This window comes from Coffea arabica, chromosome 5c, assembly GCF_036785885.1.
Source record: "Coffea arabica cultivar ET-39 chromosome 5c, Coffea Arabica ET-39 HiFi, whole genome shotgun sequence".
NCBI lineage: Eukaryota > Viridiplantae > Streptophyta > Magnoliopsida > Gentianales > Rubiaceae > Coffea > Coffea arabica.
The window spans coordinates 4,986,373-5,012,534 of record NC_092319.1 but is presented as its reverse complement, the minus strand read 5'-3'; the positions used below and the strand labels follow the sequence as shown (position 1 = coordinate 5,012,534).

Genomic DNA, 26,162 nt, shown 5'->3' with positions numbered 1-26,162 from the left:
TGATTATCAGTCTAAACTTTCAATTTCAGAGTTTGGCTTGGCATTGAGGTGACTCTGGAACGAAGGTATCTAAATTATGTTTGGGTTCCTTAAAAAAAATATATATATTTTAAGCATTGAGTCCATTTCCCATCAATAGTAGAAGAAATAGCTTATTAGAGATCAAGAGATCCAGTGGCCTTTATATATATATATATAAAAGAGAGAGAGAGAGAGAGAGAGAGAGAGAGAGAGAGAGAGAGAGAGAGAGAGAGAGAGAGAGGTTTGTGTTCGTGTGTAAGTTGTGAATTTAAGAGGCTGCATTATTATATAATCGAATTGGAGCTTAACCAATATTATTGCATCTGAATAAATTAAACGTTCAACAACAAAGTATATAGTATGAGAAATTCCTTTTTTTAAAAGGCAAGAAACACCTTAGTTTTCTTGATGGCCCATATCAGTTGTCGATGCAAAATTAATTTTCCTTGACTTAATGCTTTGCTTAATCAGTTTTAATCTTTTTACAGTTTCACACCAAAGAAATTTAGATTTCAATATCAGCTTTTTTAACTTATTCTATTAGTTTGTGTAAGCACATATATCTAATCCAATTACATTTTGTAATTTGATCAAATGAAAAATTAGGTAGTTTTTTTAAGTTTGTTTATCCGATATAGGAAAGGTAAATCAAATCTAGAAATTTTATCAATTTATGTTTTTCATCAATTATTTCTACCTCATGTTTTACAAGAATAGACCACAGTATGTGTAAGCTTGACAAATACACAAAAAGAAACGGAATTACATGGAGCTATAAAAAATTACTTACCTTAAGAATTAACAGCCCAAGTAAAATTAATCATCGACAACAAAAATTTCGTCAACTTTGATCACTTTGCACCTTTTAATGATAATAGATTATTGTAACACGGAAACTATGAAATGAATCTTTGAGGATTTTTTAATTTAATAACTAATAAACATAGCTTATCAAAGAGCAAAAGCAAAACATCCTTCTATTACTACTCTTTCTAGAAAAATTTTATCTGAACTATGTTACTTTAAATTATTGATATAGAAATTAGCTTCATATTGTGGACCCATTATGGAAATTACCTCATTCTTTAGGAAAATTTTTTTCCCTCGTTGTTCTAATTACAGAAAAGAAAACATATAAACTACTTTTACATATACTGTGATGTATATTTATGCAACTATTATATTTTAACAAATCTTCTTAATTAACATAGCTATCTCAAGATGTACAAATACTCCCATCAAGATTGAGTATAGGAATATCTCAAAGGGAAGATTGGGCCTCGATTAAGTAGCTCTTGTTGAGCTTAGCTTAGGCCATGCGGGCCTTAGGTCCAATAGTACTTTAGTTAGTCATTAAGTTAATTAATTAGTAGGTTAGCTTTCGGCCAAGAGAGACCCAATGGGCTGGCCGATTTTCCTTTAATATTTTACAAGCTTTATTAGGTTTAGTCAAGGCTATAAATAGCCCTAAATCTGATGGTACATTTAGTTTTTGCGATATTATTAATAAAATTCCAGAATTTCGTCTTCCATTAAGACAAATTTCTCTACCTTGTGAAAGCTAAGTTGAACATCCTAGCGTGGTTCCTAGGTTATATGTTGACTTATCAATCAAGCACACACACTTGATTGTGGCGTCCTCTACCGTTGAATTCGTTCTTGAATGGTCCAAGTTTGGGTTCAATTCCATCCATTACTCAGCGTGTCCTCTACGGTCTAATCTTTGCTTCCACACTCACATCATCTCCTCAGATTTTTTTAGCTCTTTTTCTAACTCACATTCCTCAACTTTTACCTCAAATGCACTCTCACCACTACACTCAACTCGCTCTTTTTCAAGTTTTTGTTAGAGGAGTTGTTGATATGTCTCCCACACTCGACTAACTCCTTGTTCTATGGATAAAGTATTTGCATGCTTTGTTGTCGAATGAACCTCCTCCCTTCTCCTTGAATATAATGACTTTGAAGAGGTAGGTTGGACGTCAGGGTGAAATTGTGGGGAACCCCTCCTCTTGACATCCTTATTCACCATTCGGTCAAGGCGTCTATGAAGAGGCTCGAAAGCTTCATCCAAACTCTGCTTGAATTCTTCCATCATGACCTTCATGTGTAGTTTAAAATCCATTGTTTGGTCACCAACTCCACTAGACATGCTTAGGTAAACCTGCAAAAGAAAATAAGCAAATGACTTCCTCTCTCCTTTTTTTTTTGGTACAATGTATAGGTCACTCACGCTCGTGTTTCACTCAAGTATATTACTCTCTAATAGTCTCACCAAGCAATTCCTTGGCTTGCTAGTTGCTTGGGTTGAACAAACTAGGCGTTACCGCAAGGTACGTTCTTGACTAGTCAACAAGTGACACAAGATAGTAGCAATGAATGGAGGTGAATGAAGGCCAAGACGTGACCTAAAACTCAGATTAGGACTAATGACTCAAAAAGAAAGCAAGACAAATGACTTCAAGGCTGAATTTTTGAAAACCCTAGAAGTACTCTACCCGACAACCCAAAATTCTGGAATTTGCGGAGCTTGCTGGTCCTCGGCCTTTTGGTCAGGGGTTTGGTGGTATTTTGGTATTGCTTTGGTGTTAGTCAATCAGGTCTTCGACCTCCGCTAAGGAGTCGAGGCACCAGCCATTGAAGTGCAAACAGGCTTGATGAACTTGAAAACTAGCTAGGTCCGTATCAAATATAAGAAGGAACACATTGATCATTTAGAGATTCAAGAATGTACTTCGAGCATATGTAGTGCTAAGATACTCAAATAGATTTCAATTTTGTCTCCTTGCCTGATTAGCATGTGAAAGCAATGAATTTAAGGTTTTTACTCAAAAATTTTTTAAGGATATTTTCTTAGAGATAGACATGCAAAATGACAAATTAAAATATTTCATGAGGGTGATCTCCTTTTAGCACGCCCCAAATCTGGGTCCTTGGACTGAATTTGCAACATGGCATGCCGTATTCATAAGATCTTACTTCCACAAATACAAGGCAATATGTCACACTTATAAAAATTTACTAAAATTTAAAACTTACAATTACTAAAGAAATACATACGTTTCACGAAATACATCTACAAAAATACTTTACTCTATCTCCCTAAGATTTAATCATCTGTCTATTTACCTTTCTCGCTTATCTTCTAACGTACACGATCTAACTTTCTTGATCTACAAGAAAGAAATAAAGAAATATGGGTTGAGCGACGTACGCCTAGCAAATAGTACATACTCCTCTGTCGGATCAAGTAGTTATATATATACTATACATAGTTGTAAATATGGTCACACAATATCACATGCATACATCAAATAAAAACATTAGACATCATTTCATAAATTACATAAACATCGAAATTTAGAGTGAGTGGCAGCATGTACATAAGTGATCCTTATTCGTCATGGCAGTTAGTCCTGTAGGTTCTAGAGGTGGCCCCTGCCAAATATGGCGTGAAAAAAAAGTATAACATGACATGATCGTATTAATTGAACATACTTGTGAATCAAAAAACATATCAATCATGTCATCCCATTTTATAAAATATAACTCATAAACAAATACTTGCAATATCTGATTTTTGAATAATCAACCTTGAAATTAAACTCCTTCTAAGAGGGTGATTGCCCTTAATCACATAACATAACATAAGTCAATCGATTGGGCACAACGATTACCATGACTGTCAATCGCCCGAACATAATGGCTACCATGACAACGTAACATAATAAGAACATGGCCCCTACCATCTATTTTATTATCATTTAGAGTTTTTTGTAACATAAATTCATTTCACACATTACAAGCATATTTCTTTTAATTCATGAAAATATGCCACTCATTTCATTTATCATAGCATAACAAAGTATTTCATGACATATGATTGAAACTGCATGTTGCTCCAGACTCGCATGAGCTAAAACTGTGAATGGCGACACCAATAGTGTAGTATATGGTTAAACTGGTGAAATACTCCACCAAATCTAAGGTGGTAAATAAATAGATACTCCTGACCCACATGAGGTTAAAATGTGAACGACAGGAACTAAGCATGACTTGATTCCTTTTTGGGATACGTAGGTAGTTTAGAGGGCAATTTCTAAATTCAGTTAGACCATCTAACCAAATCTTTTTTCCTTGCAAAAATCTTGTATTTCTTTGAAAATAAAATGCTAAATTTAAGTTCTTTTATTTTAGAAAAAAATAAGAGATAAGTAATGAAAAATGTTTTATTATTCATAAAAAATTTCACTACATGAAAAAAAATGATTAAAAAATTTTTAAGGAAAAAGAGTGATATGATGGAAAGTGTAAATGTCAAACTTGTAATCCATTACAACTATTTTGCATGTTTTGAGTATGAATTTCATGTTTTTAAGTTCTTTCGCTACGTCATCAGTTAAAACGCTGGCATTCTCAATAGAGGAGAGTTCATCATGCGTTTGGGTTATGTCAGTTTGAATCTCTTTGAAAGTTTCATACTTTTGATCGATAGTTGAGCTGATTTTCGTGCCTTACCTCTCCAAATCAATAAGTTCCTGTTGAATAATTTTCTTCCTATTTTCGATACATTGCAACTTTTCTTCAAGATTATGCAAATGACAAATTAGTTTTTCTTCCTTTGTCTTGGCTCTCCCGAGTTGTGCAGTCATTTTAAAAAGAAGTTCTGCATGTGTCTTTTTACTTATCTTTTCCTATGATGAAGATATCAAAATATCATGTTTCTGCCTTGGTGAACAATTCTATCAAGGAGTTTTTTAAAGAAAGACCATTAGTAGGATCTGTCCTTGTGATTTCTGTAATAATTTCCTCTGCGCACTCTTTCAAAAAAGATATTTGTTCAATAGGAGTATCAAGAATCTGCTCGTGAAAATTCATCGACAAACTTTGCAAGTATATTCTTTGATACACTTGCAATTTTTGCTTATGAAATTCTGACACCGATACTACCTTAAGCCTCTTTCGGATCTTGTGCGTACTAGTCGACTTCTTCTTATGCATTGATGAGGTAAATTCACCGGTGGCAATTGTCTTGGAATGCTGATAATGACTTCATCACCTTTTTGTTTGAAATTGTACCATCAATTTCAAGTTCAATCGGTGAATTGTTGCCAACATCTTCTTAGAGGAATTCAAGAAATTAAAAAAAAAGGGTTATGAAAAAGTAAAAAAAAACGATGAAAAAATTATAAGAGATGATATAAGTTTAATTACCTTAAGTGATGACACTCTAACCAATGATGATGTAAAGGAAATTTCCTCCAAATCAGAAAATGTCCTTTTCTTTGATCGATTCCAATAGCGATTTTGGTTGCTACTACCACTTGTTAATGAATGGGTTCCTTTTTGGATAGATTCGGTACACTGGACTTGAGTTCTTTCCTTTTCAACAGTCTTGATAGAATCGTGATAATCCAACATTTCAATTTCAACATCTTTTTCCATGGAAGTCATGGTTAAAGATTTTAAAATTTTTGATGGCATCTTCTTTAGTGGAGTCGTTAGTTTCATCTCTTTGATGGCCCGTTGAGAATCTTTTGAAGATTTATTTTTCCTCAGAATACTTTTCAAACAAGTGTTAGTAATTTTGCCCTTCTGCAAAATAGATGTAGTAGGATCTATTCCAGTCTCTATAACTGCATTGCGATGCATCGATTCATTGACAGAGGTAATCTTGTCCTTCTTTGATGATTGCTGAGAGATCTTAACTATGAATTTAAAGAAAGTTGAAGAGACGTTATTTGACCATGTTGACCACCAGATATCGTAGTCTTTTGTAATCAATAGATACTTTCTATACATAAATATAGTCATCCGAGATCGCGTCTGCGTGTGAATTGAGGAATCTCATAATTGAATAGTCTCACCCAAAGTATAAGTGTGAGTAATCTCTTTCAAGTTATTTGGATTATCCTGACAGAAGCCGAATTACCTACTAAATCTATAAGGATTATATCTTTCAATAATAAAGATATTATCCTTACATAGATTTAAGTAACAAGATCGTTGACTGATAAACTAACTCGTAAGTCTTGATGATAAGGATCCGTCTTCGATCAACACTTTGTTTTCATTCTCAGTCCAGGACAATTTGAAAAGCGTTAAAGGATTCACTTTTTTAAAGATTTCCTCAACTTTTAATGTACCGTAAAATATTGTCATTTTCTCACCACTAAATCTTGTCATATGCGTGTGGTAATTACTCACTTGGTTATTCTTATAATACACATCAAAGTATTGGCCAATCCAAACATAGACGTAATGGATCGAAAAAAGATTAGAGGCATAAACGATCTCTCTCATTCCGTTGTATATGCTCGCAAAGGATGGGAACTGCAAGGCAAAATTTCTTTTCTATGGCCATCAAGCATGCAACCTTGAAGATAATTGGGTGAATACGATCGACTTTCTTGCTCGGCAAAAGAAATTTGCAAATCCAACATATTATGAATCCTTTGAACCAAAATCGAATCTAGTTTTTCATTCACACTCCTTGGTCATTCATCCAAAGGTGGTAGTAAGTTGAAAAGAGATGCCTGCAACTCTCAGGGAGAAGTGGCTTTCCTTCCTTGTCAGAAATGAGAAATTCCTATGCTGAAGGGACAACTTCATCGAAAAATGAGCCATCAAGTCGATAAAGATCCCAAAATGTAATGGACAACTCTCTAATAGGCATATAGAGTGTATTCATCGAACAACACCAATATTTGAAGAAAGTTTGCAAGATATTTTCACAACAATCGTAAGAGAATCTTGACACGTAGAGGACCTCAAATATGCTGACACGTGTGAATGACTCTTTATGCCTTTCAAGGATGTCCTTAACCCATTCCAAATAATGAGAAGTAAAGCACCCCTCGCCAAAGAAGGACAAAGGAACCTTCCATGTAATTTTGTCAATGTTAAAACCCACAAACGGAAGGGTGAATTTGGCTATTTCTGGATCTCCATTATGAAGTGACGAGTTTAATACAACCACTTCCTCTTTGCTCAACATAGTGGAGAAAGTCGATAGTTCTACAACTTCTTTAATCCATTTGCTGGTCCAATTTTCAAAATGAAATCATCCTTCAAGGGGTATAAAAGGCTCAACAAAGGTGCCGATTGCTGGCTTGTTAAAATATAATGACAAACTTTTTGATTGAGATCCTTCTCGTTCGTTCAGCAATGAAATATGTGGCAACGGCGTGGTGTAATCTTTAATTTGCATGGTTGCTGAAATTTGGTTAAAAAGAAAAAAAAAGGAAGGGTTAAGTTGATACAAATTTTTTTTTTTTTTTGCTTTTCCTGCTAAACTTTAGTAATCAAGTTACGTAGTGGTTGAGTTTCTAATTTGTCGAGCGGGATGCTGATTTCCTATCGAAGTTGGACCTGACAATAAAAGGCAAGTAAAAGTGAGATGGGATGTCAACAAATAATTGATAAAGAGGTTAAAATTTTGACAAGTCAGTCATGTGTCAAGGTGTGTTTGAGTGGTAGATTTTGGATGTCGAAAAGATCAGCAACATGGATCGGTGGAGTCTCAATTGTAAGGAGTTGTGTATGCAATTATGGTGGCTAATGTATTATTCAGTTTTGTGGTGAAACTCTAAAAAGTAACTTTGATTTGTTAGACAATTATGAAGTGCCGAGATTTCAACACAAGTTGGGAATATTCGAGTATACCAGTTTCCGAATTTCAGTAAATAGTTCCCAGGGTTCATCAGCCTTCTCGACCAAGCCTTTGCTGGCTTGATACAGCCGACTCACCTATGAGGTTGGGTACCCAAACAATCACAGTAGTCGATGGGATATCACCTAAATGACATATAGTTAAATATAGAGAAATCACATCTTAAATTATCAGTATACAGAGTTTCAGTAGAATCGAAGGAGGTCAAGTGTGATAAAGTACACGCTCACCTCAAGTTTGTCAAATCAAATGTTTAGATGAAACAATCACAGACCAAGTATTCAGATATATCACATAGACAGGTAACAGGCAGTGGAACACTCACCTGTTAAGAAATGCAGAGTTTGTCCGTCAAGTCCCGTGATTACCCTCACTTTCGTTTCCCAGTCTTAGGCAACGAGTAAAAGTCATTAATATCTTAGATTCATTTTTCAATCCAAACGTAAGTTCATTAGGTGACCAAGTGGGTCGTTAATCGACTTAATTTACCATGCAAGTTAGACAAAAAATATAGGAAAACGTCATAAGAAAATGAGTTTAACAAGTGCAAGAAAGTTGAGCAAACGGAAAATCTCTTCAAGTTCAAAAGAGTTTTCTCGAGTATAACAGCCGCGCGCGTAGTCTCGGAAAAATGGCCATATCTCACTGTAAAAAGTCAGAATTGTGCGCCGTTGGTGGCATTGTAAACTAGACTCAAAGGGCTTTTCAACGGTATAAAATGCAAACTCTAGTTCTTCTCCTATCAATACTAGAGGTCCGGGGAAATTGACTGATTTTCCTATTCTGATCAGTTCAGGACTTCGACAAAATAACCAATTTACTTGCTCCATTTTACCACAATTCACACACAAACTTAAACCAATGTTTAGCCAAGTTTCATTAGCTCAATTAAGGTTCAATAAGTCACAAAGATTAAGGAAAAACCTCCAATCCATGGCCGGCCAGTAAGGAGAAAAGAGAACAGTCCCAAGTTCACATTCACCACCAAACTCCATCCTTTTTTTATTTTTAACTTAACCAACATTGCAAGAGTTATTTCTAACGTTAAGAAGGTTCATTAATATGCTAATACATCAAGAAAAATCACAGACAAAGCTTAGACAAAGAATCAAACACATGGCATGCCATACATCCAACCTTACCTTCACTTACTTAACTCAAAGAATTTAACTACAATCAATATCAACCCAACTTCTAGTTTGTTATCAATATCTTAAACACTTGATATTAAACAATAAAGCAAGGGTTTGAGGATCAATTATTTCTCTTAAATGAAGTTTGAACCACCCAAAAGTCCACCAAAGTAAGAGTTCCAAGCTTGAATCACAAGCAAGCCTTGAAGATAGTTTACTCAAACTAACTAAGGTTCCTTCTTTTTTTTCCTTCAAAGTCCAAGTTAGGGTTTCAAGCAAGAAAATCGAATTTTTCTTCTTTCTTTGGAGCTTAAGAGGGCCGGCCAAGCAAAGAAAAAAAATGGAGCAAAAAAGGTTTAAATTTTGCTAATTTCCTTGGTCAATTTGTTTGAGTGGTTGGGACATTGACACTTGGCCCTATCTTGGCCAATCCTTCCCTTAAACTTTGCCAAATAATGTTTCTTCCCTCCAAATGTTTCAAATGTCTAATTAGCACTCTTAAACTTTCACATAAGATTTCAAACACAATTAAAAGGCATTTGGTCCTAATGCATATAGTTAAATAAAATTATGCCAATTTAAGGAGATGTTACAATTCATGTAGAAAGACAATGCAATACAATACAAGGAAATGTTACAATTTATTTAGTCTCAAGGCAATGCAAGTGATTTAGGAGAATTTATTTTTTTTAAGTGAGGGTTCTCACACTCTCTCCCCTTTAAAAGAATTTCGTTCTCGAAATTATCACATTGATTACTGAATAGCTCAGGATACTTTGCTCGTATTTCCTCTTCCACTTCTCGAGTAGTTTTTTCTATCTCATGATTTCTCCACAAAATCTTTATCAAGGGTATCCACTTAGTCCTCAATTCCTTTACTTTTTGATCTAAGATCTATATCGATTTTTTTTTATAAGTCAGAGATTCGTCAAGGTTAATTGCATTGCATTGCCTTAAATCACTTGCATTGCCCTAAAACTAAATAAATTGTAACATTTCCTTGCATTGTATTGCATTGTCTTTCTACATGAATTGTAACATCTTCTTGAATTGGTATTATTTTATTTCACTATATGCACTAGGACCAAATGCCTTTTAATTGTGTTTGAGATCTTATGTGAAAGTTTAAAGGTGCTAATTAGACATTTGAAACACTTGAAGGCCAGAAACATTATTTGGCAAAGTTTAAGGGAAGGATTGGCCAAGATAGGGCCAAGTGTCAATGTCCCAACTACAAAACAGTATAATTATGTAATACTCGAGTATACGAGTTTTCGGATTTCAATAAATAGTTCCTAGGGTTCATCGGCCTTCTCGACCAAATCCTTGCCGGCTCGATACAATCGACTCACCTACGAGGCTAGATACCCAAACAGTCACAGTAGTCGATGGGATATCATCCAAACGACGTATAGTCAAATATAGAGAAATCACATTTTAAATTATCAGTATACAGAGTCTCAGTAAAATCGAAGGAGGTCAAGTGTGATAAAGTACACGCTTATCTCAAGTTTGTCAAATCAAATGTTTAAATCAAACAATCACAGATCAAGTATTCAGATATCTCACATAGACAGGCAACAGGCAGTGGAACACTCACTTGTTAAGAAATGCAGAGTTTGTCTGTCAAGTCCCGTGGTTATCCTCACCTTCGTTTCCCAGTTTTAGGGCAACGAGTAAAAGTCGTTAATATTCTATATTCATTTTCCAACTCAAACGTAAGTTCATTAGGTGACCAAGTGGGTCATTAATCGACTCAATTTACCATGCAAGTTAGACAAAAAATTTAGGAAAAGGTCATAAGAAATGGTTTGACAAGTGCAAGAAAGTTGACCAAAAGGAAAATCTCATTCAAGTTCAAAAGGGTTTTCTCGGGTATAACAGTCACGCGTGCAGTCTCGGGAAAATGGCAATATTTCATTGTAGAAAAGTCGGAATCGCGCGCCGTTAGTGGCGTTGGAAACTAGACTCGAAGGGATTTCCAACGGTATAAAATGCAAACTCTAATTCCTCTCCTATCAATACCAGAAGTCTAGGGAAATTGACTAATTTTCGTGGTTTAATTAGCTTAGGACTTTGACAAAATCACCCAATTTACTTGCTCCATTTCACCTCAATTCACACACAAGCTTAAACCAATGTTTAGCCAAGTCTCTTAAGCTCAATTAAGGTTCAATAAGTCACAAAGATCAAGGAAAAACCTCCAATCCATGGCCGGCCAGCAAGGAGAAAAGAGAACAGTCCCAAGTTCACATTCACCACCAAACTCCATCCTTTCATTATTTTTAACTTAACCAACATTGCAAGAGTTATTTCTAATTTTAAGAGGGTTCATTAACATGCTAATACATCAAAGAAAATCACAAACAAAGTTTAGGCAAAGGCTCAAACACATGGCATGCCATACATCCAACCTTACTTCCACTTACTTAGTTCAAAGAATTTAACCACAATTAACATCAACCCAACTTCTAGTTTGTCATCAATATCTTAAACACTTGATATTAAACAATAAAGCTAGGGTTTAAGGATCAATTACCTCTCTTAAATGAAGTTTGAACCACCTAAAAGTCTACCAAAGCAAGAGTTCCAAGCTTGAATCACAAGCAAGTCTTGAAGATAGTTTACTCAAATTAACTAAGGTTCGTTCTTTTTTTTTTTCCTCAAAGTCCAAGTTAGGGTTTCAAGCAAGAAAATGGAATTTTTCTTCTCTCTTTGGAGCTCAAGAGGGCCGGCCAAGCAAAGAAAAAAAATGGAGCTAAAAAGGTTTAAATTTTGCTAATTTCCTTGGTCAATTTGTTTGAGTGGTTGGGACATTGACACTTGGCCCTATCTTGGCCAATCCTTCCCTTAAACTTCGCCAAATAATGTTGTTTCCCTCCAAGTGTTTCAAATGTCTAATTAACACATTTACTTTCACATAAGATCTCAAACACAATTAAAAGGCATTTGGTCCTAGTGCATATAGTGAAATAAAATGATGCCAATTCAAGGAGATGTTACAATTCATGTAAAAATGCAATGCAATGCAAGGAAATGTTACAATTTATTTAGTTTTAGGGCAATGAAAGTAATTTAGGAGAATTTAATTTTTGTTTTTAAGTGAGGGTTCTCACAAAAGAAAAGTCCAATCCATGTGCATCAAAATCTTTTTACTGTTGAGGAAGAAACATCTATTATTGACAGGAAGTGCATCGTGCACTACATGTGTTTTATGCATTACCTTTTTTTAATTGTCAATTAAATGTTATTTATCTCACAATCAATATCAAGCACAATAGTTTTAGTAGTTTAATGTATTCCAAATTGTTTAATTTTTATACCAAAAAAAGATAAAATATAGTTGTATGAGCTATTTTCAAATAAAGCTAAAAGTATTTTGAATTACCAAAAGAATTGGATCCATCATCAAAGAAATTTGTGTACTTATAAACTTGCTTGGTATGAACTTAAGAGTTTAAATATTCTAAATTAGCGAATTTGGAGCTTATCCAATTTTATTAACACCAAATTTGCTAGTTAGTAAAATCATGAAAGCTAATTTTTGTTTTGATAAGATCATGAAGGCTAAATACTACCCCAATAATAGCATTCTTAAAGCACAAAGCACTGGTTCGACTTCCTGGATTTGGCAAAGCTTCCAAAGTGCCATTCCAATGATAGAAATAGGATCAAGGATAAACGTTGGAGATGGAGCATCAACATCAGGGAAGATTGGTGGATTCCAAAGAATGCTATAGGAAAAGTCTGCAGCAGCAAACCGGAGAATTGTGCAGTAATGTGGGTCAAACGGCTAACCAAGAATCAGCAATTGGATGTGGAGCTTCTCAAACAGCTCTTTACAGCTGAGGAAAGGATGGCTATACAGAGTATCCCTCCGAGCCTTTTTGGAGGGAAGGACCATGTCAGATGGAACCACTTAACATCTGGGATTTACACTGTCAAAACTGGGTATGATTTCCAGAAAAGTTGCAACAAACGCTGAAAAGCAGAAGAACAAGACAGCAGCAGTTCAAGCAGGGAAGCTAGCAAACCTAAAATATGGAAAGACCTGTGGGACTCAGTGAAAGCATAGGATTAAGCACTTTAAGTGCCTCCATCACATAATCCCAACAAATGAAACTGTCTTTAAGAGGATAGGCAAAGGAAGCCCAATGTGTAGGAAATGTGGTGAGGAGATAGAAACCATAGAACATATGTTTCTTCTTTTGCAGGTCTGTTCAGGACAGCTGGAAAGCATTCCCACCCCAATGGAATGGACTGACACAATACAGATGGAATCTGTGGGAATGGCGGATACATCTACAAGAAGCTTCAGCTAGGAAAGTGGAAAGAACCGCATTGCAATGACAGCAAACCTGCTTTGGCAAATCTGGAAAAGCAGGAATGAAGCAGCCTTCAACTCTAATCACCACGATGGCTACTGGACATCCAAGATTGCAGTTGATGAGTGGAATGAATATCAAGCAGCAAATCACAAGCCAAACATGCAAGATAACATAGCACAGAAGGGAAGATCGAAGCAAGAACCAGCAACACATGAGTACCAACAGGCTGTGAAAATTTTCTCAATATACATGACACGTAACAGAGCAGGTTTGGGGTTAGGAATTTGGGACCCAGGTGGACAACTAACAGCTGTGTGGGCAAGACCTATTAACTGTTGCAATGAGTCGAAAATGGTTGAAGCCTTGGCAATTAGGTCTGCCTTATTTGCAATTGACAGGAACTTAGCATCCATATGTGTTCATTCTGACCGTAGAGAAGTAGTTGATAGAATCAAGGTGGACATGGAGGATGAATCCTCGCTGTCAAATATTATTAGAGATATTAGGAAACTATAGGAATCTTTCTGGTACTGCCGAATTATTTGTCCAAAGGCTGTTTTTGTTTGGCAAAATTTGCCACTAAGCTTGTTACTGATGTGAAGTGGGAATTAGAGTTCCTCCCGTGGCTTAAAAGTAAGGCGCAGAACCCTTCTAGAGCAGTTGCTCTATTACTGTTAATGCTTGTATAGGCATTTATTTCAATATAATTAGAAGTGACATTTTGTCCCAAAAAGGGGAAAAAAAAAAACTAAGGACCTAAGGCTGCTTTAAGTCATCTAAGCTGTCAAAAATTAAAACAAGGAGAAATAAGAGCTCTGATTCTCTAAACAAGAAATGCTCATCCAGCGAATGATACTGATTAAACAAAAAATGCGCTTACAATCTAGTATTTCAACAGTTGTTCAAACATCAATCATAAGCGATCCCATTCATAAAGACTAATAAATTCCCGAGAAAACATTTACATTGGTCGCACAACTACCAGACTCAAAACACTTCATGGTGTTCCTGAACATCAAAATGAGACAACAGACTTGAAATGGTTTGAAGGCTGCAATTGGGAGAGAGCAGTATCATCTTCCTCAGTCTCATTAAAATCAGGTGGTGGTGTCCCGCTGGTTTGATTCCTACAATCCCCAAAACAAAAGCCATAAGAAATTGCAGAAATCAATTTGCAGTTCTTGTTCAACACAGCGTATTAAACATCAAACTGAAATAAGAACAGAAGAATAAGTTTCCAGCACACTCAGTTGAATTTATGCCTCAGTTCAGCTGCATTCAACACACAATCATCTTACTGTATGAGTATGCTAATTATGTAATTATTGGTACACAACTGCAATACCCAAAAAAGAAACACACAAAGAAGTTGACATGACTAAAGTCGCAGACGCTATCCTACAAATTGTATGCCAAGTACGAAGCAGAAAGATATAAGAGTTCCATTTATTCCAAGTCTAAAAGATCACTCAAATGAAGATAAAATTCTATTGATTCTGTCATTAGTTTGCCAAAAAAATGATATTTGACCAAATCTCACCTCATTTAAAAGAACTTGAGGAGAAATTAAGGAAGAAACAAAGGAGTTTCAAAAGAGAGGCAGGAACTCAAATTTTAGAAAAAAATTACGTATTCAGGTATTATTTAAAGATCAGAAAGATAGAAAAAAATTTGCCATCGTTGCCAAGCAACAATCAAGTATGATATAAGTTGACACCTGATTAGGGTCCAAGGGAGTATACCAAATTTACTGATAATCTACTCCAATATTCATTTGTAAATAAAGAGGCATGAAAAAGTCCTGCATACCTCTGCAAGTTGAAAGTCTCCTCAGACAATGCTTTTTCCAATCTCTCCTCAAATGGCGTTGCATGCCAACTAACTTTCTGATCCTGCAAACACCATCAAATTTATCAGTTTTACAGATCATCAATGATTAAGAGGAAAAAAACGACAAAAGTGCAGAATAGGGAGCAAAAAAAAAAAGAAAAGACCAAGACAGAAATATAAACCTCTTTGTACTTGTTTGTTGAATTGGGAATTCCATTCCCATCCCACCATTTAGGTGAAACCTGATGTTCATCATCATTCCAGTGAGCAGCGACCATCCCAAGAATGGGCCTATCACCAGGAGTTCTGCCGCGCTGGGATTTTTCACTGGTAGAGGAAGCATTATTCACAACTGGGCCGTCAGGATTTGGGAAAGTTGCTCTAAGCCAAGAGGACAAGCTAGCCTCTACCTTCAACTCTTGTCCAACTGACGTTCTGCCTGTCCCTACTTCTGACGCTGAAGTTTCCTGATCAATCTCCTGACAAGATTGTCTACTGTGACTGCTTTGATAATCATTAGCATCTTCATTCTTCAAGTCTTTCCACTGAGACATATTCTCAGCAGGATTTAAGACAGAATAGACATATTGAGACCTGATACGAGTATTTTTCCCCTGTCCCATAACATCTAGATACGCCGGGAAAACTGTTCCAGGTGTTTGCATCTCATCAGACAGCTTTAATGGGGTTGGATAAGGGGAAAATTTTGCAATGCTCAAATTGCTTGATGATCCAGATTGCTTCAAGCTCTGACTAGATGTTTCAGATGGACAGCTTTTTGTTGTAACTGAAGAAGTATCAGAATCACAATCGAACCGAACAGACTTGTTCTTGCCTATTATAATTGGAGTGATATCCTTGGGAACTGATGAACCTGTAAGGCTATGAGACGGACTAGCAATAAGTTCGACGGATCCAGCATTCTTGGTCTCATTGCCTTCAACTGAGCTATTAGAGACTCTGCCGGCATTTAGCCCCTCAGTCAAGCAACTTGAGAATCAAAACATCAAAAAATGTCAAGAACAATTTCATTTTAGTAAATGGAATGTTAAACAGAATCCAAAAATGACCTGACCTGCGGAACACAGTTAAAATACCGCAAAGCACAATAGTAAGGACAATTGGGGAAGACATAAACAAAAATCAGTTTTATATCACACATACTCCTATCCACAACTAATGCCTTCCCTAAAAGTGTTCAGATAAAAACGAACTCCTTTCTTTTTAACTTTAAAAGAAAACGATATACATGGACCAAGCTATGTCCAGTCAACCATATAAACCATGATGAACAAAAACAGGAATATAAAAGCAAGATAAGTTTTAAAATTCAGGTTTATCCAAATTAGTGGAATAAGCTTATCCTTTAGCTCAAACCATGCCCAATGGAACATAGAAACCATGTTCAGGGGAAATCTGGAGACAAAAGAAAACTGAAAAAAGGTAAGAAAAGAAAACAGGTCAGAATTACACAATACAGAAAACCAATCGCAATGATGTACTTGATTGAAATATTCAGGAAAAGTCGTGCTCAAATATGACACATTCTTATGGCTTTATGGGAGGGCAAAGATAATACCTGCTGGGTGTATGATCCAATGAGTCTGAAAGCTTCACCCACCGTTCACAATGTTTAGTCGGTGTTAAAGGCTGGTCAGAATTCATTTCCAAATTAAGTTTTTCAGCAGATGTGTTGGTGAGCCATGATCTGAATTTTGAATGCTCATGGTCTCCCTTCGGAGCTGATAAATCCTTCCACTTCTCCGAAGCTTGGCGAATTTCCACAGGAGTTTCAGGTAATGTTCCACAAGCCTTGAGGAACTTGGCCTGCAGCATAATGTTACTGAAAACAATAAAAATATCGACAGCCTCCAGATAGTAGAATAAGTAAAGACGACACAGTCACCAAGCAAAAAAATGCGTTTAAGGTTATATTTCCCTGAATCTCAATTAAGCATAGACCCCACCCCTTGATGTCAAAGGCATACCAACTAGAATCATATCCAGGTTTTCAGAGAGGGAAAAAAGACTCTAAATTGAGATGACAGCACAAAGACACAGCTCCATTGATCTCGATGCACAGATAACTATTACAGAAAACGTTAATTGATCCAGACAATGCAGGCCGACATTTCTAGGGAAGTTACAAACAATTTATATGAAAGTTGTGGATCTCTATTTTAAACCCAAGATTCTCTGTCATAACACTGCGTAAGCGTTTCATTCTTAAACAGAAAAGTAACCTGAAACTTGAAAAGAAAGAATTAGAGCCCCTTGTAGCCTAAGACAACCAGAACATGTTCGATGCACAAAATAAATAGACCTAATCTAATGATTTCACATAACCTAATGAATCAGGAAAAAAGAAAGAACATTCCATCTCACACCGAAGATCATAATAGAGAAACAGACCTCATCCTTGAGCTCTTTCAAATTCAATCCAATTTCAGGCTTTGGTGTTCCCAATTCTTGTTCTTCCTTCAACTTACATGGTGTGCCATCCTTATCTTCTTTTTCGCAACATTTAAACCAAAGCCAAACAAGATCTCGCCCATCAGATCCACAAATAAGAAATCAAATATTAACAACATAATTGCATGACAAAGTACCTTCCGCCAGTAGTAATGAGGATAATGGACTCCGATTTCGAGTCACTGAACCAACCTGATAGTAGAATCCAAAAAAACAAAAACAAAAACATGAAATTTACTTAAAATAACAAAAACCAAAACATGAATTCGAATGGTGGTTTCAATGAGACATTGTAAAGTGTTGTATGATATGAAAACAGAAAAAAAAAAAAAAAATCCAACTGTGTAAAAACAAATCCAAATCAATTACCATAAAACTGGAAACAATTCCTGTTTCCTGTAACTTCAATCATTACCAAGAAAAGGCTCCCGTTATTTCCTATTTCACTTACCTACTTGGATTCCTATTAATCGAACCAAAAATGAAAACAAATATTTATCACATAACAAAACAGGAAATGTCCAACAATTACAGTAACTCGCGATTCAGGACATAAACCTTCAATTTCATTTTCATCAAGCCATGAGACTAGCTCACAATCAAGATCACGAAACCAACTTAACTATCATCTACTTAAATAAGCAAATAAAAAATCCAAACACAAAACAAACAAACCGACATTATCATCATCTTTACCAGAAAATCAACCAAAAAATGAAAATATAATCCTACTTTCACAGCTGGAGTAGTGGCAGAAGAAGAGGAATCCTCAAGATTAGAGCCGGAGCTAGGGCTAGAATCTTTATTAACGCCAAAACAGTTGAAAAAGCACCCCATTGCTGCCACCATTATCCTAGTGCAAAGAATCTTCAACTCGAAAAACGCTAAACCCACTCTACGGCTTCGTTTCTGCTCCAATTCAACAACTGCCTCTCGCTCGGCCTCGGCTGCTTCCTCCTCCGATGATGGAATTCGCTGCCGAGTCGTAGAAGAAAAGAATTTCATATTTTCATTTCATTTCTTACAAAATCAAATTCCAAGAAAATTATATATATATATATATAGAGAGAGAGAGAGAGAGAGAGAGACAGAGAGAGAGGAGAGAGAGAAGATTATGGAAATTTAATGCATTAAATTGAAATGAATTTTGTTTATAAAGGTAGAAAGTCTCTGTTTTGATGGCTCTTTTTGGATTTTGAAATTCGAACTAGACAGACGAGGGAAAACAACTTGTTCAGGGGATTTTTTTTTTTTTTTTTTTTTCTCTTGGTTTGGGTGGTTATATTCTACTTGCGGGAGTTTTACGATTTAGAGTGGAATGAATTTCTGTTTGTGACACGTGGCTGACGATTTCTTTGGGTTTGGCTTGTTAAATGGCAATTGGAGGTTTTTGGGCCGGGCCTGGCTCAAACCGATTATGGGAGAATGAAATGAAGGCGTGAATAATTATGACATTCTATAGGACATCAACGAGTGAAAAATGATATGATGTTAAATAAAATTTTGTATATTGTGAATTTTACACTTGGAGGAGATATATTATCTGTAAGTCAGCTTCTTAATAGAGATGATGATGATTTTACTACAATAGGATTGGTAGAGAAAGGCATTTTACTACAATAGTGATGATAAATTTTTATTTTCTTGTATTAACAAAATATTTTTTCTAACTCCCTTTTTAGTTCACATATATCGCATTAAAAAGGTGTTACAGTATTTTTTTAAAAAAAAAATTAGTTCTAATAATGCTAAGATTTTGGATGTAAATTGAGTTTCAATAATGAAAGCTAGCAAAGTTGTCCTAATGTTTAGTTACTTAATATAAAAGAAATCGAAATTGGAAAGGTTACTAACTTCTATGTTAATGGAATCACATTTCAAATAGTTATAGTAGGTCGAAACCTAGTGGCTCTAATCATATTTTGAGCCAAAACTCAACCCATTTTTGTATTTGGCTAAGAAATCCAGGTGGTGCCCAATTAATAACTACTCCAACTATCATTTCCGACAAGCAAATTTTAAGGTAGCTTGACCTTTGTGGCTACAGCACCACCATTCTTTTCCTTAAAGCAAGATCAAGGGGATGAGGACCTCTATAATTGTCATGAGAAATGTAAATTTAGGCTAATGGTTGATGTTATTCTATGCTAACTTTAAATCATTGTATTTTTTAGGGATAAAATTCCGTAGAGGTGTTGTGGAACTCACAAATGAATGATACATTTGTTACTTAGGATATAAATTTGTCGTTCAATGATTTAATTCTAGAATACTATTGAAACATGCAATTATAGTAGTCATTGATCCCATGCAAATACTTTCACAAGAAACTATTTATTTTTACGGAAGATGAGTCAAGCTGCAAATTATGAAATGGAACATTCTCTCGATTCAATATTGTTTCATAGACTAAGGTGGATTCCTAATATGATTACAATTAAGCGTGCGCAACAATTGGTTTGGACTAAAAATTGTCTAAATCAAATGATTTTAGGCTTTCCAATTCTTTTTCTGTATTCAATAAAATTCTATATTTGGTAATATAATTTTATCTCAATTTTAAGATATTGAATTTGATTTTGATCAAAAAATTGAATCTCTTGATTTTCGAGCGTTTTTACACATAAAAAACCATAAATCAGAAAGGTTAAAGGGCGTGTTGAACTAGACTTTATTTGTAAGAAAATAAGCAAATTTAAATCCCAATGGACTTCTATAACATGAATGGTAAAGCTTAAATTGGTTTCAATTGCAAAACTAATTTTGAATTTGGAACAGGAAAAATGCTTTTTTTGGGGGATGGACTAACTTGGTCCCCATTGTTACAACTTAGACACATTTTTTACCAACTAGAGATAACAGATATTCAATCACTTAATTTAGGCCAAAATTGATGTCCACTCAATCAATTTGGATGGAACAAAGTACATGAGGGCTATGCAGGCATGCACTGGTAGTAAGAACACTCATGGGAATTCATCAAGATACCCATTTCTCATCCATCCGTTTCTCACTTTCCCCTTTGTCGTGAAATCCCTCTACTTCATGAACCCTACAAAATTAAGAAATAAGTCTTTATCAACTACAGTGAATCAAGAAGATCAAACATAAACAAAGTCAACAATAGTGAAAATCGACAATTGATTGGCTATATTGCAAGGATTTGAAGCATAATATCAGTTTTAAACAAGAGTTTAATAATTGGCCCATCCCAAATTATGCTAGCATTCCCTTCATTTAACAATTGGTTCATAAGAGTTTTGATAATACACCTTTTTTTTTTGTTATTTTTCAGCATATTTTTAGTTATATAGTACTGAAGTGGTTCCTTGTGATTAGATAATAGATGTGCTTTGTTGTTTATACATGGTTAGTATTTAAATAATGCAATATTCTTCTTGTTTTTTTTTTATCATTTATGGATTAAGTAGTAAAAAAATTGTCTTTTATGCCTGAACTATTGAAGATGTGATTCAACCCTAAATGTGAAAATGCAACAAAAATCTATGATTTGTATGTTCTAAGTTGGTAACATGAACATGTTGATGCTTTTTCTTTTTCTTTTATTAGCAAAAAGTGGTCTCTTAGGTCTCTAGTGTGGAAAATGTGGTCCAATCCTGTGTGTGAAAATGCAACAAAAAATATTTACTTTGCCTATCTGGTGCTGGTAACATACACATGTTGATGCCTTTTCCTTTTCTTATATTACCAAGAAATAAAAACCACTTATTATGATGAGATTTCATTTTGGCAATTTGATTCCTCATACACCTCATGCCTAATATGAAGGTGGAGAATTATGTGTACAGAATTCACTACATGGAGAGTGTGGATTTATGTAGATTTGAAATGGATAGATTATGTGAAAACGTTCATATTTTGCAGGTACAAAAAATATTATAAGTGGGAAGATAGCAATTTTAGATGGTTTGATTCTAGTAGCGAGTTACATATAGATATTGAGAGAAATATTGAGCTAACTAGGAACATTGATTTGTATCTTGAGGTCATGAAATTTTAGTGTGTGTACTTACTATAATTCCTATTAAATTGACAATAAAGCAAATGAAGAGTAAAATGGTAAAGGTAATAATTTTGATCATGATAGAAATGTGATGGTGGTAGTGGTGGCAACCAAATCCATGGTAGTGAATCCGAGACAAGTAGTGGCACATTTTTTTTTTTTTTTGTAATAGATTCTGATTATAACATGAATGATGATGATAATAATGATGTTTTACACTATAAGAAAAAAGTGCTTAAGTGGCATTTATTCTAGTGGCATTTTGAACAATAATACCACGGTAATAGATTTTGATAATAACTTAAGAGAAAAATACCTTTAATAAAATAATTTGGTATGATGTCTCAATAACACTTTTGCTTTTAAGTGTTGGTAATACTAGATATACTGGCAATGCTGTGGCATTCAATCATAAAGTGCTATAAAAGAATGTCATTTAGTTAAAAGTGCCAGTGCTACTAATTTTAGTAAATAAGTGATTTTCACAAAAATAAAAGAAATTATAAAAAAATGATAGGAATAGAGCAAACAGGTAAATCAAATATGAACTTTTAAAAAACTCATCGATAAATTAAGCCTAAAACTAAATCTATCTCTATCTCTTGTCACTTTTTAGTTCTCGTTAAAAATTCTTTCCAAATTTTCGATCATCTATATTAACAATAATTAGGGCTTACAAAAATCATAAGTTCTCAGTCTGAAAACTATTAATTTGATGGCATATGGATTATCTATTTAGCACTTCATACTCAAGTAAGTCGTAATCTGTCAAATTGTAAAACTCTAATTTATTAAAAACAATTAGGATTTTTTTTGTTCTTTATTTGTTATTCAAAAGGGATGGGTCAAAGGATAATTTTGTTCTTTAAATAATTTTTTTGAGGTTACATGTAAAATGCAAATTGGATATGTTGGCTTCATGTTAGATATCTTTCCTTTGCTTTCTCATTTTTATCTAATTCACAATTGCATTAAGATTAGATACAATTTGATCTTTTTCTTTGTAATTTTATGAAACCTCTTTGTATGTAGCATACTGAACTTGGAAATGATAAGTAAACATTGGTATTTTTTGTGTTTTATGTTTAACTTACTTATCTTGAAGACTTGCGTGATCTTTATTTCATCAATTTTGATGAACTTCTCCTCTAGTTTTCAATATCAAAATTAAAATATAAAGAAATGTTCTAAAGATAAATGTCTTCTTTTGTAATTTTATTGAAATGTTAGATCGTTATATCCTTAATCTTGTAGCTAGATTGTTGGACCAAAACTTTTGGATACAATCATCTCATTAATTTATTTTTGAGTTTTGTTTTGTTTGCAATAGTAGGTTGTAACTTATGAGTTGTTTTAGCCATAACAATTTTCTTTGACTAATTAAGTCCAAAATAGTTAACTTTTTAGCTTTTTGCATGAACTTTCTTTTCATAGTATATATGTAAATTAAATTTTTTATTACTAGCCTATCTGCAAGTTGTTTGAATTTTCTAGGTATATGGTTGTGATAAATGATGCTTGTTCTTCCATGTCAATCCTTAATTTAGTGAAACATATTCCAGTGCATAGATTTTATAACTTTGAATAATTGGATAGAACTCCAGACCATGTGTTGTTTTCTCCAAAAGGGAAGAACAAGTAGAAAAAACAAGTTAGTGTTTTCTTGATTTATTGTCTTATAGTCAGACTTTTTAAGCAAATTTGGGTCTTGAATATTCCTATGAATTTTGGGTGATATTGCAAATGTTATATATGCAATCTAAAGGTTCATAATCCATCTCAAGAATGGCTTTTTGTTAGATAGTATGACATTTAGATTAAACATTTCAAACTAGTCCTTCAAGTCTATCAGCTGAATATATTGATATTTATGACCTTGCTTACATTAATAATTATGTTTTTAGTAAATAATTGCAAACCTCATCTTGTTGTTTTGATTCTGAATGATTATGTATGAAGGACAAGGCTAACTAATGCCACGAGTTGCGCGATAATACAAGATTTGTGCCCACCCATCTTTGGAAAAATTGTATTTTATTATGTTATGCTTGTCATATGGATGTTATAATTGACTTTGGCTATGAAAAGGTGGGGGAGAAGATTACAAGCATCTAATAAAATTTTAATATACAAATCTTGTATATGAATACAACTGGTGAATAAATTGTGTATGTCATATTTCGTAAGTATGTATAATTTTATATGATAAAGCAAAGTATTAGTAGTATGTAAAATAAATGAAGTAAGTTTTGTTATAATAGAATTCAGGTTAAAGATAATTGGTAGGAAAGCAATAATGAATAATAGTTAAAGTGAATAATACTTCTTTGGAATTAAGATAGCTATAATTAGCAATGTTTACATAAAACAAGATTGTTTATTTTTTTTTGTTTGGAAATTTGTATTGAACGATTTTAAACCAAAGCATTTGGAATAGCATTTTCTGATAACTATTAATCTTATTACAAAGTAATTGTTAAAGACGTATTTTTATTTATGAGTGTAAACATAGAATGAGAGAGATTATTCTTAATTAAATATTCACACTGCAAAATAGAAAATATTTGAATCTCAAAATTTAAATTAGTTTTGGTATAAGAGTAGAAGGTTATTAAAATTTAGTGGAATGAATAAATTAGAATATGAAATTAACAAAAGAGGGACGAATTTGAATTAATGTCTATATGTTTTTTTAATACAAATCCAATCTTATATGTTTTATTTGTTGTTTCTATAACTTATCTATCGCTAAAAGTATTGTAACTAAAATCTTTAACAAATTAAATGGTAAATTGAGGTTTGCATTTGGAGGATAGGTTAAAATAAGCATTTAATCAATAGGTTAAAATTATACCTTATATAAACACCTTTTTTGCTCGACAGTAGTCAAATAATGTAAGGCTATCTCTAATTGTCTTACATTGACACATAAATTTTTTATTAGAGTTTTAGTTATGCTTCACGTGAAGAATTTTGTGGAAAAAATTTACTGTGCAAATTTTGTGTATTGAAGTGACATAGTACTAAAAGTTTGCTTTCAAGATTCACATGTGCACAGCAAAAATTTGTTGGTTTTCGATTTTCGCAGCATTAAGTGTTGCTGTGATGTGATTGTATAAAAGATGGCACTATATACATGTGATGTGAGTTCTAAATATGAGGTACGGATCTGATACATAGGTCTTTGTTGGTTGATGGAGTTTTTTTTAACTAAGGTTTTTGTATGATTTATTTCATTTAGATGGCAGTTACAAATAGAAGGTTTCTTAATGTTCAAGATAATTATACAGAATTGGAGAAAAAATTGAATAGATTGACAATTGTTGGTGGTGCTTGCTTTCCTATGGAAAATTGTTGTCGTTAGATTCATGAGTAAAGAATTATATTCTACATCAACCTGAGAGATGGAAAAAGAGCGGTTAATATGTAAGTAAGGACTTCAGATCTAATAGCTTAAGTTTTTGGGTCAAAGTTGAGTTCCTGACTTATATATTGAACTCTTTGATGAGTTCTCTTGAAGTGATTCTCCCTAACAAGTGGTATCAGAACTTTTGGTTACAAGACTGGACTACTCATAGGCAAATGGATTCTTCTCAGAATTGAACCAGAGAATATTCTCTTCTTGATGGTGGACTGAAGTGTCAAGGGGTTTGGCTGGTGTTGGACCAGATGTGTCATAGATTTGGCATAAGTTTGATTCATGTTAGATCAAGGACCCAAGGGTTGGCAGGGATCCAAAACCTAGTTTGGATGTTCAAGAAGAGTGGGTCCATGATTGAGAGAAAAGATAACCTTAGGTGTTAAGATGGGTTCGCGTTGAGTATTACAATGAATTTGGAGAAGAGCTTGTAAATTAGGTTAATGTGAAGGGTTACTCATGAAATAGGAGATTTGTTAGATTCATGAGTAAAGAATTATATTCCACATCAGGCCGAGAGATGGAGAAAAAGCAGTCAATATCTAACTAAGAGTCTGAGATCTAATAGTTTAAGTTTTTGGGCCAGAGTTTGGGTTCCTGATTTACATATTGGATTCTTTGATAGGCTCTCTTAAGGTGATACTCCTTAATAGTTATTGCAATCACACAGTTGAACCTCTTGCATAGGCTCAAGTGAATAGTATTTTGCTTAAAATGAGATATATGACTTGTTCAAATAATTTTATAGGCATTAAAATATGGGGGGGGGCCTTTTTTGCATAGTGCTCTAGTAAGTGGTAGAAGTCTGCCTATGCTGGAACTAATTGTTTCAAGAATGAAGCTAGAAGTAGAGAGTAAATGTTGCTGCAACCAAGGTCGCATTCTCTTAAGAGTTCTCATAGTTTTGATAGGCAGAATGACTAAGAAACTTGCTGCCATTGGTCTATGATAGGTGTTGGAGTTCTTATTTTGTAGTACGTTGGTAATAGTTTATGTATTATGGTATTATTAAGTAGGTAGTTGCCTGTTTGTCTAATAAGTTGTTGTTAATGTTTGTGTATAACTATATAGATTGCCAAATAAATTTTTTATGCTTATTACAGTATATGATTTGCTAAATTTAAAGGTGGCAAATTAAGAACAAAAAAACTGCTGGTGCTGCCTAATAAAAAACAAAAAGCAAAGTGAATGAAATCTTTAAAACTTAAATCGTTATAGGATATAAGTATTTGTGAGACCCCGCAAATTAGATTCTTATCTTTTA

The 26,162-nt window shown here is 34.1% G+C and overlaps 1 protein-coding gene across 2 annotated transcripts; it reads right to left on the bottom strand.

Annotated features, from left to right (window-relative positions):
• Nucleotides 1-13,979: 13,979 nt before the first annotated feature.
• On the bottom strand, nt 13,980-18,562 carry LOC113689817 (protein JASON). Of its 2 annotated transcripts, none has more exons than XM_027207606.2 (7): nt 18,189-18,562; nt 17,594-17,648; nt 17,397-17,494; nt 16,564-16,811; nt 15,167-15,974; nt 14,964-15,046; nt 13,980-14,281 (listed from the first exon to the last, which is right to left on the bottom strand). In XM_027207606.2, exons 1-7 carry the CDS (start codon nt 18,459-18,461, stop codon nt 14,170-14,172), a joined length of 1,677 nt encoding a protein of 558 aa, XP_027063407.2. In that variant the 5' UTR covers nt 18,462-18,562; the 3' UTR covers nt 13,980-14,169. The 2 variants fall into 2 exon arrangements, with proteins under 2 accessions (XP_027063407.2, XP_027063408.2); XM_027207607.2 differs by having other exon boundaries at nt 17,397-17,491.
• Nucleotides 18,563-26,162: the final 7,600 nt, after the last annotated feature.

Bases quoted from the DNA above. Each gene is read 5' to 3' on its own strand.
- LOC113689817 (XM_027207606.2), bottom strand. From the start codon at position 18,461: ATGAAATTCTTTTCTTCTACGACTCGGCAGCGAATTCCATCATCGGAG. The intron at 16,812-17,396 runs GTCTGTTTCTCT...ATTATGCTGCAG, and splicing joins TGAAAGAGCTCAAGGATGAG to GCCAAGTTCCTCAAGGCTTG. The intron at 15,047-15,166 runs GTTTATATTTCT...TGGTGTTTGCAG, and splicing joins CAACAAACAAGTACAAAGAG to GATCAGAAAGTTAGTTGGCA.